General features: G+C 41.8%; 2 protein-coding genes across 11 annotated transcripts in view; one reads left to right on the forward strand and one right to left on the reverse strand.

Moving 5' to 3' along the window:
• Positions 1 to 26,275, reverse strand: part of GRAP2 (GRB2 related adaptor protein 2) — a 161,763-nt gene that overhangs the window by 49,821 nt on the left and 85,667 nt on the right. For 2 of the 9 annotated variants that reach the window (XR_012905947.1, XM_075936397.1), the window contains exons 1-2: positions 4,609 to 4,759; positions 2,254 to 2,334 (exon numbers count right to left, since the gene is read on the reverse strand). Coding sequence is in view for 2 of the 9 variants with exons in the window: in XM_075936397.1 (XP_075792512.1) it covers positions 2,254 to 2,334; positions 4,609 to 4,721 (194 nt within the window). In the remaining 7 variants the exon portion in view is untranslated. The other 7 variants (XM_075936443.1, XM_075936414.1, XM_075936456.1 and 4 more) reach the window with 6 other exon arrangements.
• The window catches only part of ENTHD1 (ENTH domain containing 1), a 65,868-nt gene continuing 45,643 nt past the window's right edge, over positions 6,051 to 26,275 (forward strand). For both annotated transcript variants that reach the window (XM_025185115.2, XM_025185120.2), the window contains exons 1-4: positions 6,051 to 6,169; positions 9,867 to 10,320; positions 15,022 to 15,231; positions 24,202 to 24,317. In XM_025185115.2, the coding sequence (XP_025040900.2) occupies positions 9,972 to 10,320; positions 15,022 to 15,231; positions 24,202 to 24,317 (675 nt within the window). In that variant the 5' untranslated portion in view covers positions 6,051 to 6,169; positions 9,867 to 9,971. The remainder of the gene's footprint in view (positions 6,170 to 9,866; positions 10,321 to 15,021; positions 15,232 to 24,201; positions 24,318 to 26,275) is intronic.

Raw genomic sequence — 26,275 nt, forward strand, 5'->3', positions numbered from 1 at the left:
GAATTTTACCAAGTACTGAGGACCACCATTCCAGATGGTCAGTGGGAGCTGTAAGTGCTCAGCACTTCTGAAAAATCAGACCAAGTGGTTTAAGGTTGGTCACCAAAAAGTGAGACATCCCAAATCAGCGGCCAATTTTGAAAATGCTGTTTTTGAAAATGGGCTCAGCTGTTGTTGACACCAAGTCAGAAAATACCCCTGTAAAAATCTCCTTTTGCCCAAAACTAAAGAAACAATTGGAAATCAAAATGCAGAGGCATTTGAAAGGACTGACATCACAATAATCATAAATAAAATAATAATAGAAAATCATCTTTCTGACCAACCCCAAAGCATTTTTTTTAAATAAATCATGGATTAAATTCAAGCCCTGCATATTTTAGTGGCACTGATCGGCTACAAACTCAGGCAACATTAGTACAAGCCTTTGTGCTGTTATAGCCCTACATGGAACAGTATTTTCCTGATACCTCTTATGCAAGATTATTCCTGTTAAGAGTAATCTGACCAAGATGGAGAGCATGAGTCAAGAAGCATACCAGACCAGTACCTCCACCCTAGAACACTTTTTCTGAGGCTGCAAGTGACTAACAGAGCATCAGTTACACCTGCCTGGGAATCGCTATTTCTACTTGTGCACATATCATTTTACCCATCAATGAAAAGCACCCTTCTCTGGTGTGGAACTCAGAGGCTCTTTAGTAGTGCACAGCAGTGTAAGAGAAGGAGTAATAAATGCCCATATAACACTAAAATGTTAAATACCCTAAATACAATTACTTAAATTGAAATCTGTCCAGGAAGATGGATTAACACTTGTATTCTTATGTGCAGGGTTTAGGAATACTTGATAAGGTGACTTTCAGTTCTATCCCTTACTTGAAAGAAACATGTTTGGGCATTTGGTCCAGTAGTGACTTGGTGAGAAATGTGCCACCTATGCCAAGGCATTAACCCTACCTGATGAACTCACAATGTACCTAAAAGAGTTAAAACTTTGGTGACCATCATGGTACCTCTCCAAATGTCCCCATAAGTCTGGAAACACACAAACAGCTCTTCAACTGTGTGGAAACAGTGGGAATCCAGCACAAAATGGCATCCCGAGTGACTAATAGTAGGCATGGCAGAATTTATTTTTTCACTAATTTTGGGAATTTTAACCATCCCACCTCTGCCCTCATTTTTGTGTGATTTTTATATTTACAGTTGCGGGAGGTAAGGTTAGGGCAACGCTGACAGCAGGGCTATAAGGGGCCTGAGATGCCGGGGTGAAAGTTGTAGGGAAGACATCTCTATACAGCCTTATGAGCGCGAAACAAAGTTTTCAATTGGTGCCTAGGCATTCTGGTTATTTCCTCTCATCTTAGAACATTTCTTAGAGTTGACCTAAAATCTCAATGCCTTCATCATTAGATCATTCTTAATAAACCTGTTCCTCAGAGGTTCATTGCTTCTAATTAGACGGTAGTTAAATGGCGCACAGCCTGGGCCTCTACTCTACAGAATAATTTAATAAAGTTTGCTCCCTGCCCCCAGACTCAGACTCTTTCAGAAACATCATCTCTCATTTATTTTTAGAAATATAAATTCTTCCAGAATTATTTTTCTAGAAAGTGTTTACAGAGGCTCTCCTTCAAAGACAAGTAGCTAGAGCCATAGCAAAATATGCATCCCCCTCCCAGGTACCCATCTGCTTGAATGAGAACACAACAATAACTGTACCAGAACAGGCATTGATCCAGCTTGCCCAGGAACCCATCTCCATCAGTGACCAAGTCAGAAGTATCTGAGTAAGGTGCCAAACCCTGGAATGTTCCTCTAGCTATATCATGGGAGATCAGTTTATGATCTGAATTATGAAGGATTACAGCCCTTGTAATTTTCCATCTAGTTAGTGTCACCACAAATTTTATCTATATTTGTATATACGTCTGATACAGTAAAAACATTATTTGAAAGTACCGATATAAAACGTAAAATAAGGCAGTATTGTCTAGTGGTCAAAGAACAAGATCAGGAGTCAAGGCACTGACTTCTGTTCCAAGCTTGGCTACTGGTTTGCTGCATGTCCTTAGGCAAGCCACTTCACTGCTGTCTACCTCAGTTTCCTCATTTGCCAAATGGTGGTATTAATTTTTACCCTTTGAAAAACACTTGGAGATTTTAGGATAAAAAGCATATAAGTACAAAGTGTTCTTATAATACAGCCTCCACTAGGATGAAAGGGGGATAATGGAAATGTACACTTACTAGGACTGACGAAAAATTAAGTTGGATGATCGAAGAAGTCTCCTTTCTATAGCTCTGAAGTGTGCTGCAAAATTAAAGATTCTGAAAGAAAGCAAGGGATTTGTGGGGCTGCATATAAATTGATTGGACTGTGTCTGCAGCCATGCACAGTCCTCCAATCAGGCAAATGATGATGATTATACTCTACACATCATTTTAATCAGACGAAAGTGGGCTGCCAAGTTAGGGTTTTTTAAAACTACAGCCAAAGCCTGGAGAGAAGGAAAAAAGAGGAGGAGGACAGTAGTCTTAACACAGTTAAAAAAAATTACAAAATATCTGGAAGGATTAAGAAAAATTAATAATACTACGTGAATGGCAACACATTTGGCATTGTTTGGGCTAGTGTGGCTAACTCCCAGTGATTATTTCCAGTGATTATGTGCATCAGAGATGGAATATAAGAGTAGATAGGAGAAATCAATGTTTGGATGTGAATCACATGCATCTAACCCAGTGAGCAAAGTCAAGGATAGGAGAATTATCCAGGAAAGAAATGGGAAGAAGGGATGGAGAATTATTTTCATTGTGCATGGATAGCATTAGAGTCAGAAGACACTGCTTCCAGATAAAAGTGGAACAAAAGAAGACAAAGCAGCTGAGTGGAGGAAAAGAATTCTTACTGGCTGAATAAAGAGAAGTGATAAAACAATTAGACAGACAACTGAGAGGAGCAGCTGAAGCCCTGGCCACTGGGAGATATTCAAACCTTTGAATTGGTAGAAGGACAATTTTTATTTTGCACAGCAGTGTCCCTCAAACAGAAGCATTTTATGGAGTAGAGGGGTGGTAGATAGACTATAGTTCCTCTAAATCTAAAATTTATTTTATCTAAAATCCAGGTCCAAATCCTTCCTATTCTGCTATTTATGCAAATGACAGTGACATAGTTGTATGCAGTGTTGTAGCTGTGTTGGTGCCAGGATATGAGGGAGACAAGGTGGGCGAGATAATATCTTTTATTGAACCAATTTGTGTTGGTGAGAGAAGCTCTGAAACTTACACAGACCTGAAGAGCAACAGAAGTTGGTCCAATGAAAGTTTCCTCACCCATCTTGTATCTCTATTAATACAGAGTGGCTAGAACTATGGCAAAAGAGACTTGTTCTGTTGTGCGCCCTAAAATCCCTTACCCAGTGTGATTCTCAAGGCTGAATTGAAGAAAGGTAGAAATGCAAATTGAAGTCAGTGTCAATGAAAACTTATGGTCTGCTTTAGAGGGTCAGAGATGAGCTTTGCTTCGCTTTCTGGGCCTATATTTCAGTAATAAGAAATGTGCTTCCCCATGCTTCACCCCTGCTCCATTTCATTTGTATCCTACACTATTCATTTACCAGCAGCCTGGCCAGTAGGGAAATTTTCTTTTCAGACAAATGTAAATAACAAAATTATTGTCACCTTTGGTGCTGAAAAACAGTTTAGAATTTTTGCTAATTGATTTTCCTTCTGATGAGAGATACTGGATTAAAGTTTGGAGATAGAAGTCCTGCAGCAGTTCCCAGAATGAACACCACACACAGGCAAAGCAATATGAAATTTCTCCTTAGACACTAACATCACTGGGTGCCTCAATCCTGCCCTGAAGGGACAGTGTCTCTTAATAAACACAGCATGTTGCACTTACAGCACTCTGAATCTCTCAAATGATTCACAGTTACTGACTAATGAATCAAGAGCGAAAAGTTGGGGTGAATTCTGATGATCCATTCATGATTTGGCTTCTTTTGCTGAGATGGCCCTTGTTGTCGATGATGGTGGTTCTGTGATGTAGGAGCTGCAGTAGCGTCCCGCATATCGCATAGGATACTAAAAAGGATGAATGTTCCATTTGTGGGTGGAAGCAGTTCAGACAATAGCGTCAAGAATCTGGATACAAGGGAGCATCAAGTTCATGGGCAGCCATATCCCAGCTGGGACGCTCCAGTGTAGTGTTTTGTACAGCGTTATAGTTTTGTGCTGACAGAACTCTAGCAAGATAACTTTAAGCCCCTGTGGAAGTTGGATGTTGTCTCTCTTATCAGAGCCCTGACCGGAGAATAGTTTTTCACCCACCCCTTCTTCTGATTAAAGGAAATCTACTGCCCGTATTTTACAACGCTCTACACAAATACATGCACCAGTGCTGGACACATTTCTATCTTTCCCCAAACTGGCAGGGGAAGAAGTTTGATTCAAGTATGGCAGCAGTGCAAATAGAGTTTTGGGCCTTCCTGCTGGAGCATCATTTGTATAAGTTTGCAGGCAGCCCCAGGCTGGCTTGGACTGGCACCATCTATTGTTAAAAAACTGAAAGCAAATGTTGTCAGAGTCACTTACCTTTGAGAGTAGGGAAGGCTGAAAAAGTGGCTGTGCTCTGCTTCTGGTTGTTTTATTCCACACTTGCAGAATCTAAGACGAAATAAAATGATATTGAAGAGTCCGCATTTCATAACAATACAACCAGCCTGTTCTTGTCTTCAGATTAAGCGCTTACCAAGGGTTGATACTTGTGGAGCCATTCAGGACCACACAAACCTTTCACCCCCTGCATCCTCCTCTCTCCACCATGAAGTACAGCCAATCAAGCAGTCATGTGCAAACCACAAACCCCGCAGGAACTAGCAGACACGACAGCTCACAGCCCTGGGTGTGGAGTTTAGTTAGCTTAGTGTGGTTTTGTTTTTTCACTGCCAGTGCTAACCCTTTATCATGGGAGTTTTAGCGAATGCTACTGCATTTCTGTGCTCTGGTTGCATTTAATGTGTTCTCTCATGCATCCTAAGACTTGTTTATTTATTTGGGTTTGAATTTAAGATTGACAGGTCCTGAGTCTCCTCCTTGAATCATGTGGGGTTATTAAAATTTAGACTGATCTCGTATCATTGAAGTTAACAACGTGGCAATATGATAGCCATGTGTCACCAGCATTCTAATTTGTGAGGGGTGTCTCCCAAACTCCTTCCTTTGACTTTCGTGGGCCAGACCCACTTCCTCTGGCCCATGAAAGCTCATTACCTAATAAACCATCTTGTTAGTCTTTAAAGTGCTACATAGTCCTGTTTTTTGTTTCCGCTAGACCAGACTAACACGGCTACATTTCTATCACTGTTAGAGAGACAGAACTCACAGGCAGCTCTGAGGTGGAGGAACACACAACAGGGAGGGAGCTGAGAGGGGGTGAAGAAGCAGCGCTATAGACCAAGGGATTTTAACAATCTGTGAAATGAGTGTGACTTAGAGTATGTATTTTAGCTGTATGCAAAGGGGTGCAAAGCACTCATTTCCCGTAAGTGGCAGTCTAGGTGGGAAATGTGTTAATTCATTTATTGATGCATTAGTTCAGGTACTGGGGGACAGTTATTATATTAACTCGGTGGCCTGGTTGAGGGGAATGAGATCTCGAGGATGGGATGCAGTAGGAATGACTGCTTAAGACTGGCTGCTATAGACTCTTCACACCTTTGAATTTCACCTTTGTTTAGGCTGTGAAATGTGTATGGATTTAAAAAGTATAAAAATTGTAAAAATAAAACCAAAACCATAAAAGGGAGGGGAGAAGCTTTTCTCTTCATGACTGAAAACTCTATTAATTGTTGCAATTAAGGGGTGAAACCTAGCAAAGGTTGAGGGCCTGTCAGTCAAATACTTCTCACCCTAGGGCTCCGAGGACTGGTAAGGCAGAGGAAAAGCTAGAATTCTGATTGGATATGAAGAATGGGTGGGGCTTGGAAGGTGAGTGACAGCCACTTTGAATTCAAGATGATGGGAGAACAGTGGGTACAAGCATTCTGATTGGAGGACAACAGGGAGAGGCGGGCCTCTGCAGCTGATTGGTGACAGTTTGAATTTTAAGTGGGAAAACGATGCCTAACAGTCACTGATGCTCAGTTTCCCTCAGGTAACGAAGGGGCGGGGGTGGTGAGAGCTCAGCAGCGTGACCCTCTGCCTGAGCCTGGGTGTGCACACGAACCCCGCTGCTCACAGCCAGCTAACCCTATGGGTTAGTGAGAGTGGGGCGGGGCCTCTGCCTGTTGAATGCTCGTCCTGCCCCTGCCGGGGTGTCCATGGAGCCGGAGAGCGTGACGTACCCGCCTGCTCTGTTTCTACCTGCATTTGTGTGTGCTGAGGGCAATCAATCAGGGGCATCCCCTCTTCAGGAGTCCCCTTGTTCTCTCTCCTGGATGTCACCTGCTTTCACTACCACATTGCTGGGAGCAGCCACCGACCACAGAGAACAGGCAGGTCCAGTCCAGCTTTATGTTCCCCAGGGAATGGGGTTGTATTTAGGATTGGAAAGACCCCTCCCCACTGGGCTGTTTCTGGAGTGGGCAGTCTACTTCAATCCCTCCCTTTCTGTCCCACAACTCTCCTACCACACGAAGCCAGGCACAACTCCAGCTGAGCAGCCACCTGTCTGCCAGTGGGGACTATCCTATCAATCATGGGTTCTCTTAAATGGCAGGTTTAATGGCCCCAAAGCAAATTCTGGCTTAACTTCCATGAAAGACACCTTCTGACATGTCTGGAAACCATCATTCTTACAGGCAGCAATGGAACCTGTGTAAGAACTACCATAGTGAATCATCAGACCCATGGTTAATCTAGCCCTGTACCTTGTCTCTGGCAGCACCTTGCACCAGCTGTTTCAGTGCCAGAGGAAGATGAAAGAAACCTTATAGCAGGCACTTACAGAATAGTCTGACAAAAGGAGATGTTTGTCCCTGCTAGTGAGAGGTTAGCGTGATAGCTTGAAAGCAGGATTTAAAACTTTTACATTATTTATAGACCACGAGACAAAAACATTATCATTTGCTGAAACTGAAATAAAATAATAAATAATGAAGTTCCTGAGGTATTCCCAAATTTCATGCAGTTACTTGTCACACTTACGCTTCAAGTCTATGGGCGTCCCTTTTCAGGGCGCATTAGCACTGCTTGTAGCTTAGCCAAATGGATTATTGCAGAGCCACACTCAGCCTACCCTCCCAGATGCCAATAGGAGTAAAAGTGTAGTTCTCTTAGGACTCTCAGCCATTCCTGAGTTTGGGAGCAATCGGGCAGATCTGGGCAAAATGAATCTGCCTTTCACATGGTCGCACAGACACACTCACCACAGACACGGCTGGCTCAGCGAATGAGAGACAGGATACAAGAACCAAATATTGATTTCTTGATTAGTAGCACAAAAGACTAAATATGAGACACAGTTTCATTTACATGACATTATGCTTATGACATAAACTGGCAAACAACAACAAAAGACGGTTTGGCGGTCCTTAACTATTAATTTCCTGGCTGTATTAGTTTAGCTTTAATGTTATTTAAATGAAATTGTGCATATCAAGTTTTCAATTTTTTGAAAAGATTTTGGGAAGATATTTGAGGTTAATGATCTGGATTTAATTATGAATAAATAATTATTGCATAAATTTAATCAGGTACACTATTCTTTAAGAGATGACTGAATAAATAATTCTATGTTTTGTTATACAAAATATTTATTATGTAGATCTAGGAGTCCTATGTAATATAGCTCCCAAAGATTGGATTATGATCCTATGACCCAGCGTTTTGTTGATTTTTGCATCCCTGATATATTTCTGGACATTTAATGTAAGCAATAGGTTTGTACTGATGCTGCCCATGCTGTTCCTGTTCTGTGAATCGAAGACTTCAAGCTGTCACTCTTGAACCTTTCACCATCAACAAATTCAGTGATCTGCATGCCTTGCTTGGAGGTCACAGAACACCACACCAGTCCCAGGAAAATCAAGATGAGTGGGGACCCAGGGCAGGAGGACAAAAGCACTGGTGCTAAGTGTTCCACTCCAGAGGTTATGATTCCAATAGAGTTATCTAATCAATGTTTGTAAAAAACAGATCAATGTGTGCTACTATATAACCACTGTCACAGTGCAACTGTGCACCAAAACAAAGACACAAGGCAAAAGAGAAATCTTATGGCTGAAATTTGTAATGGTTTCATTGAAACATATTATAAAATCAGCTTTTTCTCTGCAGGAGTGAGACACATAAAAATTGACTCCATTTGAAGCACAAACAAGAAAGAGAAACAGGGAGCTGTAAACTATGCAGCACCCTCTTCATAAAAATTCTCTCTCCAGGTTCTCAGCATTTGCAGCTATCGCTCTCTTCAATATTTTAATTAAACCAATATATTTTCCATCCAACTTATTTGAAGCTGTGCCTACTTTGATAAAAAAGGTTAATTATCTTCCTTATTTTAAAAATTGAAGAGGTAACATTTTGATGTTTTGCTTCAAATTCATGCCTATCCTTGTGTTAAAAAAATCCAACATTGAATGAATCAATCAAATAGATAATTGTTGTAGTGGACAAGGTTGTTGGTGGATGGGAGGGGAGGGAATAAATGGAAAACAAACATATGTGTTACGTATTTTGCCTTATGTGCATAAATCCCGATTACAGATTGTCTCCCTCATTGAGGCTGGGCACTTGTCAGGGCTTGAAATCAATTTGATACATGATCATGACAGCCGTTGCTGGTGACTCAGTCGGGGACTGCATAGAGACCTACCCACCCCCATGCTAATTAATGAAAAGGAGGAGTGGGGATGAGTTCATCTCATAAAGCTGTGAATTGACAATTTACAGGCATTGTTTAAATTGTTTGGAGGCTGTGTTACCTTTTCATGCTATCACTACCTCTAATAAAATGCACCCCCCGTTGCATTTGCCAGCTGTGAAAGCTGAGGGATCCAAGATGATCAGTGTACAGAAACTCTATTTAGTTTAGCAGAGCAGTCCTCAGGCAAATGGAACCCTGTTTTTCCTTCCTCTACTCTCCCTCTCCTATTTAGAGGAGCAGAAGAAAGAATAGTCACTGCAGAGTTACATTAGACTCTTTCTTTTTCCCTCCCTGCATGCCTACACTGATCCAGCAGTATAAGTTAGCTTCTGCATGCCCAAGTCTGAATCTGGCATTTGAACATGGGTCTCTTGTATGTGTGTAAAGTACTAACTTCAGGGACACCATACAAGTAACCTGGAGCCCTAGTGTAACAAATGGAAGTTATGATATAAACTTAATTTAAGCTCCCTGGAAAATGAAATATTCTATCCATTCTTCCACCTCCAGTGGCTTTACTATCTTTGACAAACACCTGATAATAAATAATGATCACCAATAACTACATTTAACTCTTGTACAGATGAGTAAACTGAAGTACAGAGAGATTAAGTGACTTGCCCAAAGTCAGCAAATTAATGACAAGGCCTTTAGTACAGCAGAGTTCATTTTCCTTCCAGTTTGTTGATCTACTATGATATTCCCTAAGGAGAACCTCAGTATCCCCCCCTCACTATATTCTCTCCCTTGTGGTCATTAATCATAGCTGCCCTAATTCTGGCTAGGTACTTCAGGTAGGTTTGGTCTCCTTTTTCAGCTAGATAGGGCCAGAAGGTAATGCCTTAGGAGGTAATGCCCTGTGATTGCAATGTTGGTTGTCCCATTAGTGATAAGAAACTGAGAATTATATTGGCCTTTCCCCCTTTCTCCAAAATTTTGAATGGCTAACAAGTTACACATGTTCCTTGTATTGTTCTGTTTGCAGAATCATTGTGGTTTGCCGAGATGGAGACTAAAAACACATAGGCAGGGATAGCAGCACAGACATCTCTTACCAGCTTTATCAGCTGAACAACAATCTATCATCTCCATGGCACTCAGGAGGCACATGAAGAACTTTGTGAAAAATTATTCTGATTCTGAGGTCAAAGTCAGGGAAGCAACCTCTAATGACCCCTGGGGTCCCTCTAGTTCACTAATGTTAGAGATCAGTGACCTGACATACAACACAGCTTCTCTTTCGGAGATTATGAACATGATATGGCACAGGATGAATGATCAGGGAAAGAAGTGGAGGCACGTGTACAAATCCCTCACAGTCTTGGATTATCTCATCAAGAATGGATCAAAGAAAGTCATACAGCATTGTCGAGAGGGGTTCTTTAACATTCAGGCATTAAAGGACTTTCATTATATAGATGAGGCTGGAAAGGATCAAGGTAAATGTAGCTTGACAAGGTCTGTCAATTAAAATTAAGAAGGTTTTCGGAGAGATTATTTAAACTAATTGCTGAAGGAAAAATAGCAAGTAATTATGGCACTAAAGGAAAAGTCAGGAAAGAGATAAGGAGGAGGAATTTACGTGATAACAGAAAGAAAGAGATACATAAAAATGGCTCCCATCCCGTGAGGCGCCCCTTAGAGCTGCCATCAGGCGCCGCGTGCCTGGGGCCGGGGGCCACGTGGTGCCCCGTAAGAGCTGCCATCAGGCACTGTGTGCCTGATTCCAGCTGTAAGGTGCGCAGTGTGCCAGGGGGTGGGGCCACGCATGCGCCGAGCACCTGGGGGCAGAGCCACGCGCGCATCGTGTGCCCATCGCCCGGGGCACAGGAATGGCTCGAGCTGGCTCTGCATGCAGTTGCCAGTTCTGAAAAATGGCAGGATGAGGATAAGCAAAAGGATACTTTAATGTCCGACTGGAACATTTATATTGAATCAGATTAGATTGTAGATAAGAGGGTATAGTACTTTACATAGAAAGTCTCTTGACAGCATATGGAAATTGGAAACTTAGGGGGACAAGACTGTGAGGTAGCACCAATATGGCTACAAACCTCAGAAGACAAGAATATTAATACCACAGTGTTGTACCTGATGTGGTTACTCAGTGCTATGTCTCTTATGACATGAAGGGGATGTCTAAATGGCAGTTGAAAGGATGCTTTCCAGTGTCAGTAGACACACACATGCTAGTTCAGCTTAAACTATTGTGCTAAAACAACACGGAGTTCGGTGACACCTTAGAGACTAACAGATTTATTAGGACAAGCTTTCATGGGTAAAACCCACTTCATCAGATGAATTGGAGTGGAAGTTTTAGAAGTAGGAGTATATATAAGGAAGAATTGCTTGTGTTAGTGAAGCTAATCAAGTCTGGGTGGAAGATAGCAGTGTGGCTATAGAAACTCAGGCAAGCCATCTGAGCATGCATTCTGGGGTCATGCAGGATTTACTTGGGCAGTTGTCCGACGGCCTCACAGCTATCTTTAGCATGTGAACTTGAGCAGAGGAGCTCTCCCTGCTCTAGGAAGCATACTTCCAGCCACTGAATTGATCACTGTTGGAAAACAGGATAATGAGCTAGATGGACCATTGGTCTGAGCAAGTATGGCTGTTCTTAAGTGTTATTGAGTCACTAAATAATGTTTGCAATAATATAATTAAATTTGTCATTAGCTCAGGATCATGCTAGACTAATAGATTTAGATCAGTATGCCAATGAAATTTATCAGCTTTCAAGTAAATGCTTGATGTTTGCTTTTGGGCATGTTTGCCATAGGAACGTCATTTACTGGCCCATCTCAGAAATAATGAAAGTAAAGTCACTTGATGGAATAGGGAACTGGGATAAGTAGTTTTTTATCTATATTACCATCATAATCTCTAGAGGTGCGTCTACATTGCACCCATAGCTCAAAATAAGCTACGCAATTTGAGCTATGCAAATTGCATATCTTATTTCAAGTATAATTCAAAATAGCTTATTTCAAAATTTGGCGCTGTGTACACAGCGCCAAATTTTGAAATAGAGTACTATTCTGAAATGTACTTTAATCCTCGTGGAACAAGATTTACAAGGACGTCGGAAGAGCGAGCCCGTTATTTTGAAAGCTATTTTGAAATAATGGGCTTGTTTAAAAAATACGGAATAGCTGTTTTGGCATACTGGAAGTATCCTGAAATAGTGCCACACGTAGACATACCTTACGTCTTCAGTTCCAGTCTGGGCCAGGTTTATAACAAATAAGAGTTCTTACCATCCAATATATGTTTAGTGACCTTTTTTAAATAAGTTGGAAGTTGCAGTCTAATTCATAGTAGAAAAGTATCCATATTACAGAAAGAACCACACAATTTCATATTAATTGATCTGATCCTCTGGCTGGCAATCTCAACAGAATAGAAGCCAGGCCATCTTCTAGCCACAGAAGTGATTCTTCCAGGGAATTACTGATGACATATTGGTGAGGCAGTGTAGGAATCTTGTCCTGTCACTGCTCACGATGCATCTGTTGCACAGAGAAATAGAAGATTTACCTGTGTTAGGTTTTATCAGTCTGGAAACTTTAATGAGGAATAAATCAATTACAAATAAAACCAATTAAAGTATATTTCAGTGAAGAATGAAACACTGATAAAAGCATTGGAAAGGTTAGTAAAAAATAAATGAAATTAATTATGGGAGGCACTATGATTTAGTGGATAGCACAGTGGACTGAAACTCAGCAGATCTGTTTCAGTTACAGTCCCACTGGGTAACCTTGGGCAAGTTACTTAATCTCCTAGAACATCAGCTTCCCCATCTGTGAAAAGGGGATGATGATATTTACCCTTCTTTGGAATGTACTGTGAGATCTACTAATGAAAAGCTCTCTGTAAAAGCTAAGATGTATAATTACCCTCATGTTATACGTGGTAAACATTTCTGTTAAAAATTGTCATGCTCTCTAAACAGCCTCTTCCCCCAAAATAACACAGCTCTTAATTAGAATCAGGGTTATTTACACAGGAGGCAGAATTATTCATCAAGTCAATTTACTTTTGGGGGAACAAATACATGGATTATAGTATTATGTATAAAACTTATTCCTGATGTGCCGATCCATGAAATTACAGTTAATTTCGTTGAAATGGACCATTATAATTTTAAACAGAAGTGAAAGAAAAAGAGAAAAAGGAGGCAAACTGCTAGGAGCTGAACTTCAAAGACAAGATTAAATTATTAGTAAGAATGCAGCACTGCTGAGAGCGGCATGAGCTGGTAGATGAAGCTACTGGCCTGTTGGCTCTGAGACTTGATGATGCATCCACCTTGCCAAAGTAAATTAGATATATTATTGGCAGTGATGGGCCTGTCACATTGGGCAATTCATGTTCCCATGTGATATGTAAAACTGAATTCCAGCTGATAAAAGCTTAATACAACTCCTACTGGCTTTGAAATGCCAACTATTTGTGTCTGACCTGCGGGACAAAATAATCACACCATGGTTCTAAATGATGGCACTGCTATAGCTCAGTTTTCATGTAATGATGCTGCAGCAGTGCATAATGATGTTGCTTCATTTCATATTGATATGAGAATGAGATTAAATAAATTCAAGACCACTTAATCATCCTGCAAGATGTGGAGGATCATGGGACTCGGATCTCTGAAAACTAGAACTGTCCCTTGACCCTTGTCCCTTGCAGTGACCCTCTCACAGCTGTCTCAATCTCACCACTGTTTAAATATGTGGTGGAATGCAGGTTAAGTAGCAGAACCACCTCAGTGGAAAGCCGCTGTTCGCCTTATGCGGTGTCAGTTTGCAGGGCCTGGACTCCCCAGTTTATAAAAACAACATCCTAAAACTATCAGATGCTAATGCAATACATTAAATAAAGTTGGTCACTGCATAGCAGAATCCCAGGACAGATTTTACTTGGTGGGTGGTACAGCCTTGAGATTAGAGGAGCTATCAAATTCAATGTTTGAAACACTTATGGGGGCGGGGAGGGAGAATAATATACACTAGTACAATATCTTAACACTGAATTCTTATAATTGTGCATCCCAGTAAGATAGATCTGGAAACACAGAAGATATGAAGTACAGATGTCCACCAGTGCTTGCCACTTACCATCAGAGGGATTCAGTCAGGGGTGAAGGTTCCCAATTAAGGAGCAGCACTGCCTTGTCCTTCTACCTCCCAGGGTCCTGCCAGTATAAGAATCATCATGACATACAGCTTTTAGCATAGTTATAATATAATTCTGGCTCCATGCGTATTTTCTTGATAACTATTTCAAACAGCGCATTTGATGGATCTTTCCATTTCATTACTGTCCCACCCCTCAATGAATTCAGACCTGTGAATCTCCTAAGCAGAGTCACCAGTTTTATTGAACAGACTACATTTCAACTGGTAGTTTGGGGATGTTCTTCCCACACATACTAAACAACTCATGTCTCTTCTGAGACAGATCTTTGATCCTTGACATCTTCCTTGAACCCTAGCTTTTTTGGTCTTGACAATCTTTTCCAGAGGCTGAAGATATAAAAACACTTCAGCCTCTTTCCTTTCTCCCTATAACTCACACTGACACTCATACCACACAACCATAGCCAAATTGTAATGGAAAAACCTGACATACTTTTTCACTGCCATGCAGGACCAGAGCTCATGGACTGGTAAGGCCTGACAGAGACAATACCCTATGCTCACCCTGTCCCAAAAGAAGCAAGGAGGAATTCTATGTGAAATGCTTCTCTGACCAATGGAATAGCATCCTGCTAATAGCATTCAGCCAAAATAGTGGGCCGCTACAAAGCTGGTCCTTGGAAGAAATAAAGGGGGGGGCCTCAGAAACACCCCCAAAACACATTTCCATTTATGAACTACCCCATGCAGTATTTTAACCGTTTGTCAGCTGCTTACAAAGTAAGTCTACAAAAGACAACTGCTTCCTGGGATCTTGGTTTCTTGGCTCATTGTTCTATTATTATAGACAACAAGCATCCTTAGCCACTTTGCACTTTTCTGTAGTGGCTGGGGCCCATGGTATATCCTGTTGGCCCTCATTACAAAATGGGAGGGTGACTTTCTAACACATTTATTGAATATTTATTTTATTTAAACTCAACCTAATTGCTTCAACAGGTTATTACGTGAGAGAAAAATCTAAGCAAGTCAGTACCTTGTTAACAGATGATCAACTGCTACGTAATGAACGTGAGATAGCACGTAGGACTAGGCACCGAACCTCCTATACAATGCTATTCCCGAAGACGACCACTACCAAGGACTGTTCACCAACAATGTCTACCTCTGAGCCCATACCAGAGCTTCCTGATTCGGTCAAAGTTCAACGTAAGTATCTCAGGTTTAAACTGCAGATTTACCTGTGCTGATACTTTAGTCAGCTCTACAGGTGGGGCTTTGCATTAGCAAACGATCTGAAAAGATTACATTGCAGAATGTAGCAATGAAGGGCTTAAGAGGTTAAATTGCAGCAAGGGTGGTTAAACACTAGAATAAATTGCCTAGGGAGGTTTTAGAATCTCCATCTCTGGAGATATTTAAGAGCAGGTTATATAGACATCTATCAGGGATAGTCTAGAATAGATGGTACTGGGTCCTGCCGTGAGGGCAGGGGGCTGGACTTGATGACCTCTCAAGGTCCCTTCCAGTTCTAGTGATAAGAGAGGAGGAGATGCTTGCAGGAGCAAAATGATGGGTCTTTCATGTCAGTCTCAAATGAAATGGACTTTGGAGTTTCGTGGTAATCTAATTTATGTACTAGTGAACATTTCTCCTCTGACAATCTCCACCCCATTTTGCATGGCTTGGTATAATTGATAATCTTTACTCAGGACTGCAATGGCAGAGGATACTGGTGGTAATTTGATACAAGTGCACAGGGGATGCAAAATTGGAATAGCAAAGAGGTGCTGTAGGTCAGCACTGAAGGGCATTGGCAGAAATATGTGGAAGGTGCTAGTACTGGAACAGCAAGAAATGCCTGTAAATATTATGTAACAAGCAGAGCAGTGCAAGGACATAGGGACTCCAATAGGAAACGATTCAGTGTACAAGAATTTAGGTGCACTGGCAGAACCAAGGTCAAGACAGTAAAACTGAAATTACAGAAATCCTGTAGAGATGAGAGTTAAAACACACTGGTAAAGGTGGGGGAGAAGGAGTAGTAGCACACAATCTGTATGGCATTATGCTTGACCCCAGCCCAGTGGTGGGCAACCTGTGGCCCACCAGGGTAATCCAGTGGCAGGCCACAAGACATTTTGCTGATATGGCCAATAGGAGCTGCTGGAAGTAGTGTGGATCGCAGAGACAAACTGGCCGCCACTTCCTGGAATAGTGAACCACAGCTGCTGATCGTGGGGAAGTGACTGTGCCTGTGGATGGTCAACATAAACAGAATGTCTCACAGTCCGACGGCGGAGTATCCTGAGGGATCGCACCACCACTGCTCTAGATAGTACTGTCAATCACTCAGTTATGAGACCATTAAAATTCATCAACTGTACAGCGTATATAGGAAAAAGGAAGAAGTTGATTCTTTGGGAATTGGGCTGTGTGGATTTTTTTAAAAATCTTCCAGTGTTCAGGCTGATTATTCCTTTCAGACGAAACTGTCAGATGGCATCCACAGTGAAATAACATGTAAATAAAGTGACTGTAGTCTGGTGTGAACTAAACCAATGTGGTTCTTTGCCAAGAAATAGAGAAAGATGGCCCTCGGGTACAGTTATTTTTAGAGGTTTGACTCCTTCCTTTATCCATATTATACATGATGAATATCTATAAAGCATCAAGGCTATCCATCCACAAGTAAATTAGTCCATATATAAATTTGTTAAATTATATAAAAAAGTAAGGGAGAACATAAGAACATAAGAACAGCAGTACTGGGTCATACCAAAGGTCCATCTAGCCCAGTAGCCTGTCTGCCGACAGTGGCCAGCATCAGGTGCCCCAGAGAAGGTGTACCGAAGACAATGATCAAGCGATTTGTCTCCTGCCATCCTTCTCCAGCCTCTGACAAACAGAGGCCAGGGCACCATTTCTATCCCCTGGCTAATAGCCTTTTATGGATCTAACCTCCATTAAATTATCTAGCTTCTCTTTAAACTCTGTTATAGTCCTAGCCTTCACAGCCTCCTCTGGCAAGGAGTTCCACAGGTTGACTACACGCTGTGTGAAGAAGAACTTTCTTTTATTAGTTTTAAACCTACTACCCATTAATTTCATTTGGTGTCCTGTAGGTCTTCTATTATGGGAATTAATAAATAACTTTTCTTTATCCGCCCTCACCACACCACTCATGATTTTATATACCTCTATCATATCCCCCCTCAGTCTCTTATTTTCTAAACTGAAAAGTCCCAGTCGCTTTAACCTCTCTTCATATGGGACACGTTCCAAACCCCTAATCATTTTAGTTGCCCTTTTCTGAACCCTTTTCAAGGCCAAAATATCTTTTTTGAGGTGAGGAGACCACATCTGTACACAGTATTCAAGATGTGGGCGTACCATAGTTTTATACAGGGGCAGGAAGATATTCTGTGTCTTATTTTCTATCCCTGTCTTAATAATTCCTAGCATCCTATTTGCCCTTTTGACCGCCGCTGCACACTGCGTGGAAGTTTTCAGAGAACTATCCACGATAAATCCAAGATCTGTTTCCTGATTTGTCATAGCCAAATTAGCCCCCCATCATACTGTACATATAGTTGGGGTTATTTTTCCCGATGTGCATTACTTTACACTTATCCACATTAAATTTAATTTGCCATTTTGTTGCCCAATCACTCAAAGTGGCAAATGAAATGTACTTGTGATTAATTAATATTGTCAGGAGTTAATGCTGTTCTGACAATCTTAAATGCTGCAAGCCTCGTTTGAACAGAGCCAGCACTTGGAAGAAAGAGTACATAGACCAATGTTTAAAATAATGGAAAAACAATCCAAGATATTGTATCTTATTTCTAAGTCTTAAATGACAGGTACTGAATGCAAATTTACAAGATATGAATGGTCAAGTTAACACAGTACAAACTAACCAAAGCCATTCAGTCTCCTGCATCACTTTTCACCCTGCTTGTCATCTTAAGTTTTCCAGCATTTTACGTGCTGTCTATATAATACATAAAACTCATGCTGTCTGGAAACACCAACAGAAGACCAGAAATGCTTCAGTTCTTGGTCACTGTGGGAATGAGTAAAAGTGTAATGTAGTATCTATGCAAAAAATGACTTCCAACTGACAGCAGATTATATCAGCTCCTATGGCATGGGAATTCCAGTTTTGTCCATCTGATGCAGCTATTGGCTATAGACCTCATATAGCTATTGCTTAGGGACCTTAACAAGATTCCCAGTGAGAACCACTGCTCCACTCTAACATGAGACTTTCATACACAGCAAGTTCAGCTGCCGATTACAAGGGGAGGCACTACTCTTACTTTTGCTCTAATGCAGTGGTTCTTAACCTTTCTTCATTTGCAAACCTCTAAAAAATTTCACATGGCGGTTCAGATCCCTTTGGAAACCAGACTGCTAGTCTACTGTATGATCACCTGTTGGTAGACATGCTGCTCTTAGGCACTGTAACATCTTTAAATAGAGCTTGATATTTACATACCATATGTGCTGAAACATCTAAACACCACCAGTGTAGAGAGACTGGAGTTTCAGTCTGATTTATTTCTTGGCTGGTAGGGTGTTGACATTCACACTGTCACTCATTCTTAGTAAACTATATTGTAGAATTGAAGACAAATATATCTTCATGTTTCCCTCTCCATGCCTACTGAGCCCTCCTTTTTCCTCTCTTCAGACAGAAGACTCAAACTAGTCCCTCTTTCCAAAACCCTTCTAACTCTCCAGGCACACACAGCCTGCTGATCCACTTCTGAAATCCTTAGAACACCAAGAAGTATAAAAGGAAATAGTGCGAGTGTGTAGGGACAAAATCAGGTAAGCCAAAACAAAGGATGAGTTACACCTGGCAAAGGATGTTGCAAGACAACAAGAAGGTGTTCTTCAAAATATGCCAGACAAAAAGGAAGATCAAGGATGGTGTGGGTTTGCTGCTTACTGAAGAAGTTGAGCTGGTAATGGAAAAGGATAGGAAAGCAGAGCTGCTCAGTGCTTACTGTGCTTCAGTCTTCTCACAAAGAGTAACATGTGACCAGATGACTAGTAACCTTACAATAGATAAAGGGGAAAGGATGCAGATTGGGGTAAGTAAAGAACAAGCCAGAGATCTTCTGACTGATTTGAATAACCAGGTTCAGAGGCTTATTTAGCAGTTCTGAAGGAATTAGCACAAGCCAGAGCCATTGGCAATAATATTTACAGACTCATGGATAACAGAAGTGTCCTGGAAGACTGGAGAAGTGCTAACATAGTGCCCATCTTTAAAAATGAGGGAAAGGAAGAGCTGGGGACTGTAGATCAGTCAGTCTGACTCTGATACCTGGGAGGTTGTGAGAGCAATGCATAAAACATTCAATTAACAAATACCTGGAAGATGAAGGAATGATTGCTAGCAACCAGCATGGCCTTGCTAAGAACCAATCATGCCAAACCAGTTTGATTACCTTCTTTGACAAGGTAACTAGTTTGATAGGTGAGGGGACATGATGGGCATAATATCCCTGGACTTCAGCAAGACTTTTAACTATGGCTGTCAAGCAATTAAAAACATTAATTGTAATTAATTGCAATTAATTGTGCTGTTAAACAATAATAAGACTCCAGCTAACCCCAGGCTCCATGTTGCGCTGACCCTTTGAAACACTGCCACAGCATTTCAAAGGGCCAGTGCCGCAGGAGCCCAGGATCAGCTGTAAGGTGCTGCCCCTTTGAAACGCTGCCACAGTGTTTAAAAGGGGCAGCACCGTGGGAGCCTGGGATGAGCTTGAGACCCCAGCTGACCCTGGTTCTGTGCAGTGCTGTCCCTTTGAAATGCCACGGGGTCTTTTCAAAGGGGCATTTAAAAGGGCAGCACCGTGGGAACCCAGGATCAGCTGGAGTCCTCAACTGACTGCAGGCTCCATGCAGCGCTGTCACTTTGAAACACCGCCACTGTGTTTCAAAGGGGCAGTGCTGAGCCAAGCCCGGGATCAGCTGTGTCGTTGCCCCTTTGAAATGTTGCGGCGGTGTTTCAAAGGGGCAGTGCTGCATGGAGCCTGGGGTCAGCTGGGGACCTGGCTGATCCCAGGCTCCCACGCCGCTGCCCCTTTGAAACGTGGCAGTGGCATTTCAGAGGGGTAACGCTACAGAAATGCTTGCGATTAATGCACGTTAAAAAAATTAATGCATTAATTCTGCCTTGTGTTAATCACAGGCATTAACACATGTTAATGGACAGCCTTACTTTTAACACATGACATTCTGATAGGCAAGGGAGAGAAATGTGGGTTTGGCAGAACTACCATTAAGTGGAAACATAATTGGGAGGGCCCTACCAAATTTATGGTCCATTTTGGTCAATTTCAAAGTCATGGGTTTTTAATGTTTATGATTTCAGATATTTAAATCTGAAATTAAATGGTGTTGTAAGTGTAGGGGTCCTGATCCTAAAAGGGATTGTGTGTGAAGGAGGGTGTAAGGTTATTGTAGGAGGGTTATAGTATTCCCACCCTTATTTCTGTACTGCTAGTGGCAGATGTGCTGCCTTCAGAGCTAGGCAGGCAGAGAAGCAGTACTGAAGTAAGTGTGGGTTGGTAGGGTAATACAACCCATCCTTTTGCGCTGTTGCCCTATGAATGGCTAGGAAGGTGTATCTGTGTATGCAGGCCTGTTGCTTGGGGGATGTGGCATCAAAGGTGGCAGTTGCCCCAGGACCTGGCGATTTAAAAGGCAAAACGTCCCAGAGTTCCTGGCCACCATCACAGCTACTGCAAGAACAGTGGTGTCCAGAGCCCGGAGTCCTTTAGATCACTGTTGGAGGACTGTGCAGCATGCTCTGGGTAGCTCTGAGAGCTGGGGGGAACCCTGTGTTGTGTATGCTGAGTGACACTAAGGGCTGGCTGCCCCAGCCCCGCCCCTTGTACCCAAGGCCCCTCCCCTTCTGGGAACATGGAGTTGACCTTCCCCCTTTGCCCAGGCAAGATTGTTGGTCCCTCTCTGTGTATGTATACAATGTCAAAAGGGTTAATAATGCAATACCTATCTCTTGTTATCTATACTCCCAGAATGAAACAACTGGACTTTTACTTGTCTCTCGCACACACCTATCACTTGCTTCAATAACACAAATTCACAATACTTCAGCCACAGATTAACTGGTGGTATCTAAGCCATCATGACAAACACTATAAGGAAGCCTACAACCTTACCCTTTGTTACATACAACTAACCTGAAATTACCTGTACTAACCTAAACGCTGGGTTTAAAGAGGACACAAAAATCAAATATCAGGCTTCAACAGAAATTCAAATAAGGGCAGCACTGGGATGTGGGCAGTGTAGTCATGATTTATTGCCAGGGAAGAGCTTTCCTGGAAATAACCCCCCGCTTCCACCTTGAACAAGGGGCAGTAGCTTTATAGCCAGGAATTGCTTCTGTCTATACGTGGGCTTTTCAGTGTTAAAACTTTTGTCATCTTGGGAGGTGTTTTTTCACACTCCTGAACAACTGAAGTCTTAGTGCTGAAAGTGCCAATGTAGACCCAGCCTAAGTGGTGTCCCCTATGGTCACCGAGGGAGAGATTTAGGGTATGTCTGTCTACACTGCAATTAAAAATCCACAGCTGGTCCGTGTCAGCTGGAACTTGGGCTAACGGGCTGTTTCATTGCTGTGTAGACCAGGCATATCAAACTCAAAGCCTATTGATGGCCGCACAAACAAAAACTGATTTAAAAAAAAAAAGCAGCATTTTAGGTACCAAGCAAAATACCGGACATCTGGCAACCCTAGGACCACCAAAGAAAATGTACTTTGTCGGAAAGTAGTAGTTATTTATTTTATAGATTATGTTTTAGGTATATTTTATAATATTACAATAATTTGCTGTGTAAAATTGTTATTTCCTCGTATTAAATAATTTTAAAATTTTACATACTTTTTAATTTAAATATAAATTTAAGGTACTTTTAAATTTTGTATATGATACATAACTTGTTTTGTTGAAATAAAAACAAGTATAGACCATGGTTAATCAAATAGAACAGGCTTCTTTGAAAATGTCAGATACTTTGTAAGTTTGAGATTTTGCATAAAGATATAATTATTCATGTAATTGCAAAGAATTGACATTTATTGATATAAAATTAATATACATTTTGTGATTTTATTTGGGAATAAATAAATAAAAACAAAATATTAACAAAATAACCCCTTCCTTTCTCCCAGAGCCAGGCACTTCCATGCTCCCATTCTAACCCAATCCCTCTCCACTCCCCTAGAGCCAGGCACCCCCAACCTAATGCCTCTCTCGTTCCCCAGAGCCAAGCCTCCCCAACCTAATGCCTTCCCCCTCACCCAGAGCAAGGCCCCCACAACCTAATACCTGGGTCCTGGAGTTGACGTTGCCGCCTGGGGCAGCGTGAGCACAGCAGCCAGCTGTGAGCGCCTGCTGGAGAGCCCAGCGCAGAGCACCCAGCTGGCTGTGAGCAGGCACTTGGCCACGTGCTCTGAGCGGCCAGTGGGCCGCACTTCATTCTTTTATAAAAATGTTCTGGCGGGCCGCATGTGGCCCTCCAAACACCAGTTTGACATGCCTGGTGTAGCTGTTTGAATTCAACTAGAGCCCAGGCTCTGGGATCCCGCAAGGTGGGAGGGTCCCAGAGCTCAAGTTGGAGCCAGAACCTGAAAGTCTACCCTGCAGTTAAACAGCCTTTTAGCCTGAATTTCATGAGACTGGTTAGCTATGTTTTTTTTATGTGCAAAATAGATATATCCCAAGTTTCAATACCTAGGTCAGTCTTTTACTTCCCAGGAGATTGCAGGGGATAGAAGTAGAGCTGTGCAAATAATAGATTTTTTTGGTTAACTGTCAGTTCTGGAAAATCAGAAAACATAATTTTTTATTTAATTTTTTTAAAATCAGTTCAGTGAAGGAAATTTTGAAATGAAACTTTTTACGAACAGAAAAAACTCTCAACTTTTTTGGAATGGTTATTTCAACAAAATCACTTCAGTCAAATCATCAGGAATTCATGAAGCATTCTGGTGTCACTGAATCTACATTTAAGTTGAACAAAATTTCACATAATTGTAGGTGGGAATGTTTTGCACTGCTATACAGAGACACTTGTTACTTGATCCATCACAAAGGGGAATCCCTTCCAGTCCTGGTTAGTTTGGGGGAAATTACTACATGGCTCTTGAGTGTAAAAGATTGTCCATAGAGAAACTGTCAAAACATCTAAACAATATTTTTTCCATTGCCACAAAATTGGGGCATCAAATAAAGGTGTTCTCTCCCTTTCTCTTTCATTTTTACATACACAGTCCCATTCCTATTTTATCTTGCCCTGCTAAATTACAATTCTGAATGTGTGACATGAAAATTTTTGCCATAATAAGACCATTAGCTCAGACAGAGAATCATGATTCATTACAGCACTAGGCTAGAAAATAATGTTTGATTAGTTATTATCAATTAAGCTAGGCTGTTAAAAAGACATACCTGGGTTGGGGGGGAAAGATAATATAAAAATAGTCTGAAATGGTAGCAAATAAAATAAAAAAATATTGACAACAACATTTCGTTTTATTTTTATATTTTTCCACATTTGTCTCTCAACAACATTCTCTTTTAGTGGTTTATGGTCTTCAAAATTTGCCATTATCTTTTCAAATGGTCTCTAAACTCCTGTTTAGTTCCTTGTGATTCACAGCACACATCTGACACGCTGCAGTAATAATGTTCCTTTTAAATAGTAATTAGAAGGTATGGTGTCAGGGAGGGGATGATGCTGGTCCTGGTTTGGTGGGTATTCATTCCTCTACATAATTTTCACATAAGTGAGCAGAATGACCTTGCATCTTACATTCATTTCACCCATTTGAAAAAGAAGGCATGTTTTACACACTGGGGACATAATTCGGAAGGTAGCAGGTAAGAATAGGAGGGCTGTGCTGAACTGTGAATCCATCTGTGTTTGTCAATTATTGTAAAGAGTTAGAAAAGCTGTTAGTATTCAGTCCCAGTCATTGGCAGGTGGCATTGCAGTTAATGGACCAAATGAGGCATCAGAGGCATTTGTCTACCCGATTAACTCCAGGAAATTTAACACCTGCATAAAACTCATTTTTTTTGTTTGCCAAAGTAATTTTTTTTTAACTATCTCTTTCATTGACAGTCCATTTTCCTAAGGCAGCATCTGTGCCGCAGCAAAACCAGCCTTTTCAGTCACCAAGGAAAGCGGCAATGGCTCAAGAAACGATGGCACCTCACATCATTAAGAAGTCATCAGAGGTAAATACTATAGGGAGCAATGCTACTGTTGAAGGGTGCTTAAATCAGTCTGTTCTGATCATTATGCTGTTTATTACTCATGGCACTGAAGAACAAGTAGCAGAGAGCCGGTTTTCCAAATTAGGATGTGATGTCAGAGCCAGCTTTATGATTTGTGGGTTCCCAAACTGCTGGAGTGAGGGGAATTATCCTGTCTGCTACCTCCTCACCTTACCCTAACCTCTGGAAAAGACTAGCAGGCCTGCCGACAGGGCAGGGAAAAGAGAGCTGTTGCCCTGGTGCCTGGTGATTCAAAGGGGCCTGGGGCCAGTAGTGCTGGCGGCCTGAGTCTAGGACCCTTTAAATCGCCGACGGAGCAGCGCATACTTCAGGAGGCTCTGAGGGCTGGGGCGGGGAAGGGGTACCACAGTATGGGCAGCACTGAGGGCTGGCTACCTTTGACCTGGCCCCTTCCATCTGAGGCCCTGCCCTATCTGGGAGTATAGAACCATTCCCCCCCCCCCACACACACTTTGTTCAGGGCCCTGTGGAGGCTGTTGACACCTCTGAAGATTGGACAGAGACTGTCCATGTTTTGCCAAGTCTGTATAAAGCCCCCAGAAGTGAAGATTCCCCGCAATCCCTGGCATTTCTTCTACTAAAATAAAGGAAAATGTTGACGTTGTTTTTAAAATATCTCAAAGAAGATGAAAGCGGTCTTCTTAACATTTATATTAAATATTTTAAAGGGTAGAATTCCATGAAGAGTGCCATTATCTTACTATCAGGTAGAAATTTAGGTCAGGGAGCAACTGAATCTGCATTGAAATCAGTCAGGAAAAACTGGATTGTGAATACCAATTTATGGTAAATTTAAAATAAGACATTTATCAGGTAAACGTGATCTTGTTTGAACTTAACTTGTCTTACTTTCTTTTACTGCAAGAACGTGTCAAGGAATTTTAGATGGAGATAAACTGAAGCCTCCCTCTAAGAGAAATCATGTAGCTGATCTGTCCCCTTTTCTTCTTAATTATTATTATAACAGATGATGCATCCTTCACCTCTGACCTCAGGACTAAACTCCCTCCATACTTTCAGCTCTGCTTTCCCTCCCTGCAGCCTGACTTCAGCAGCAGAACTTTAAGGCACCACAGCTCTTGGACCCTGTCCACAGGGTTTCGCAGTGAGACCCTGACCCGATGTGCCACTGCACTCCAAAGTCAAATAAGGAAACTGCAACTGGCATCCCAGCAGCAGGTGACTCCAGCAGCATCAGCTGACTAACAGCAGACTGCTTTTGAGCATGAGGCTTCCTATTCTCACAAGCCTTGTCACTGGGCTGCTGCTGACCAGATTCCTGAGACTAAGCTCCTGCTTCCTTGCCCATTTCCCACTCTCTATTCCTGCTCCTCACCTTGATCCTTTTCCTGATCCCTCATCCTAATGCTAATTATAGGCTTTGGCTTCTGGTTCTGATGTGATCCTTGGCATTGCTTGACTGACTGACTCCAGCTGTGACCCTTGGAGTGACTCCTAACCTAGACCCCAGCTCAACTCTGGACTCTGACCATTAACTCGGCTGTCTACATTATGGGCCCTGACAGTTAGCTCTGATCCTCTTAGTGTCTTCCAAGACTTTTTGCTGAGCCCCTGGGCCAAATACAGGATATTAGTGGTGCTTCTACCTCATCAATGCTCCAAGAACTTGTGAGTCTGCAGGAACAGATTACTATCCTCCAGGCTGGGAAAAAGAGACTGAGGGATCAAATATGGCATCCAAAAATGGAAAATTGCTCTTTCTGTACAAATTTCAGCATTTGGAACAACTGCAGGTATCCACTTATCTCCTTTTATGACACCAGCTTGGGTGGCTGACCCCTGAATTGCATTTCTAGAAAGATAAAATGGCACCTGTAGCAAGTTTTGCAGGTTGATTGTCCTGTGCAAACTCCTATTTATCCTTCAACCCCAGGAAT

Source organism: Pelodiscus sinensis, chromosome 1 (assembly GCF_049634645.1).
Source record: "Pelodiscus sinensis isolate JC-2024 chromosome 1, ASM4963464v1, whole genome shotgun sequence".
Taxonomy (NCBI): Eukaryota; Metazoa; Chordata; order Testudines; family Trionychidae; genus Pelodiscus; species Pelodiscus sinensis.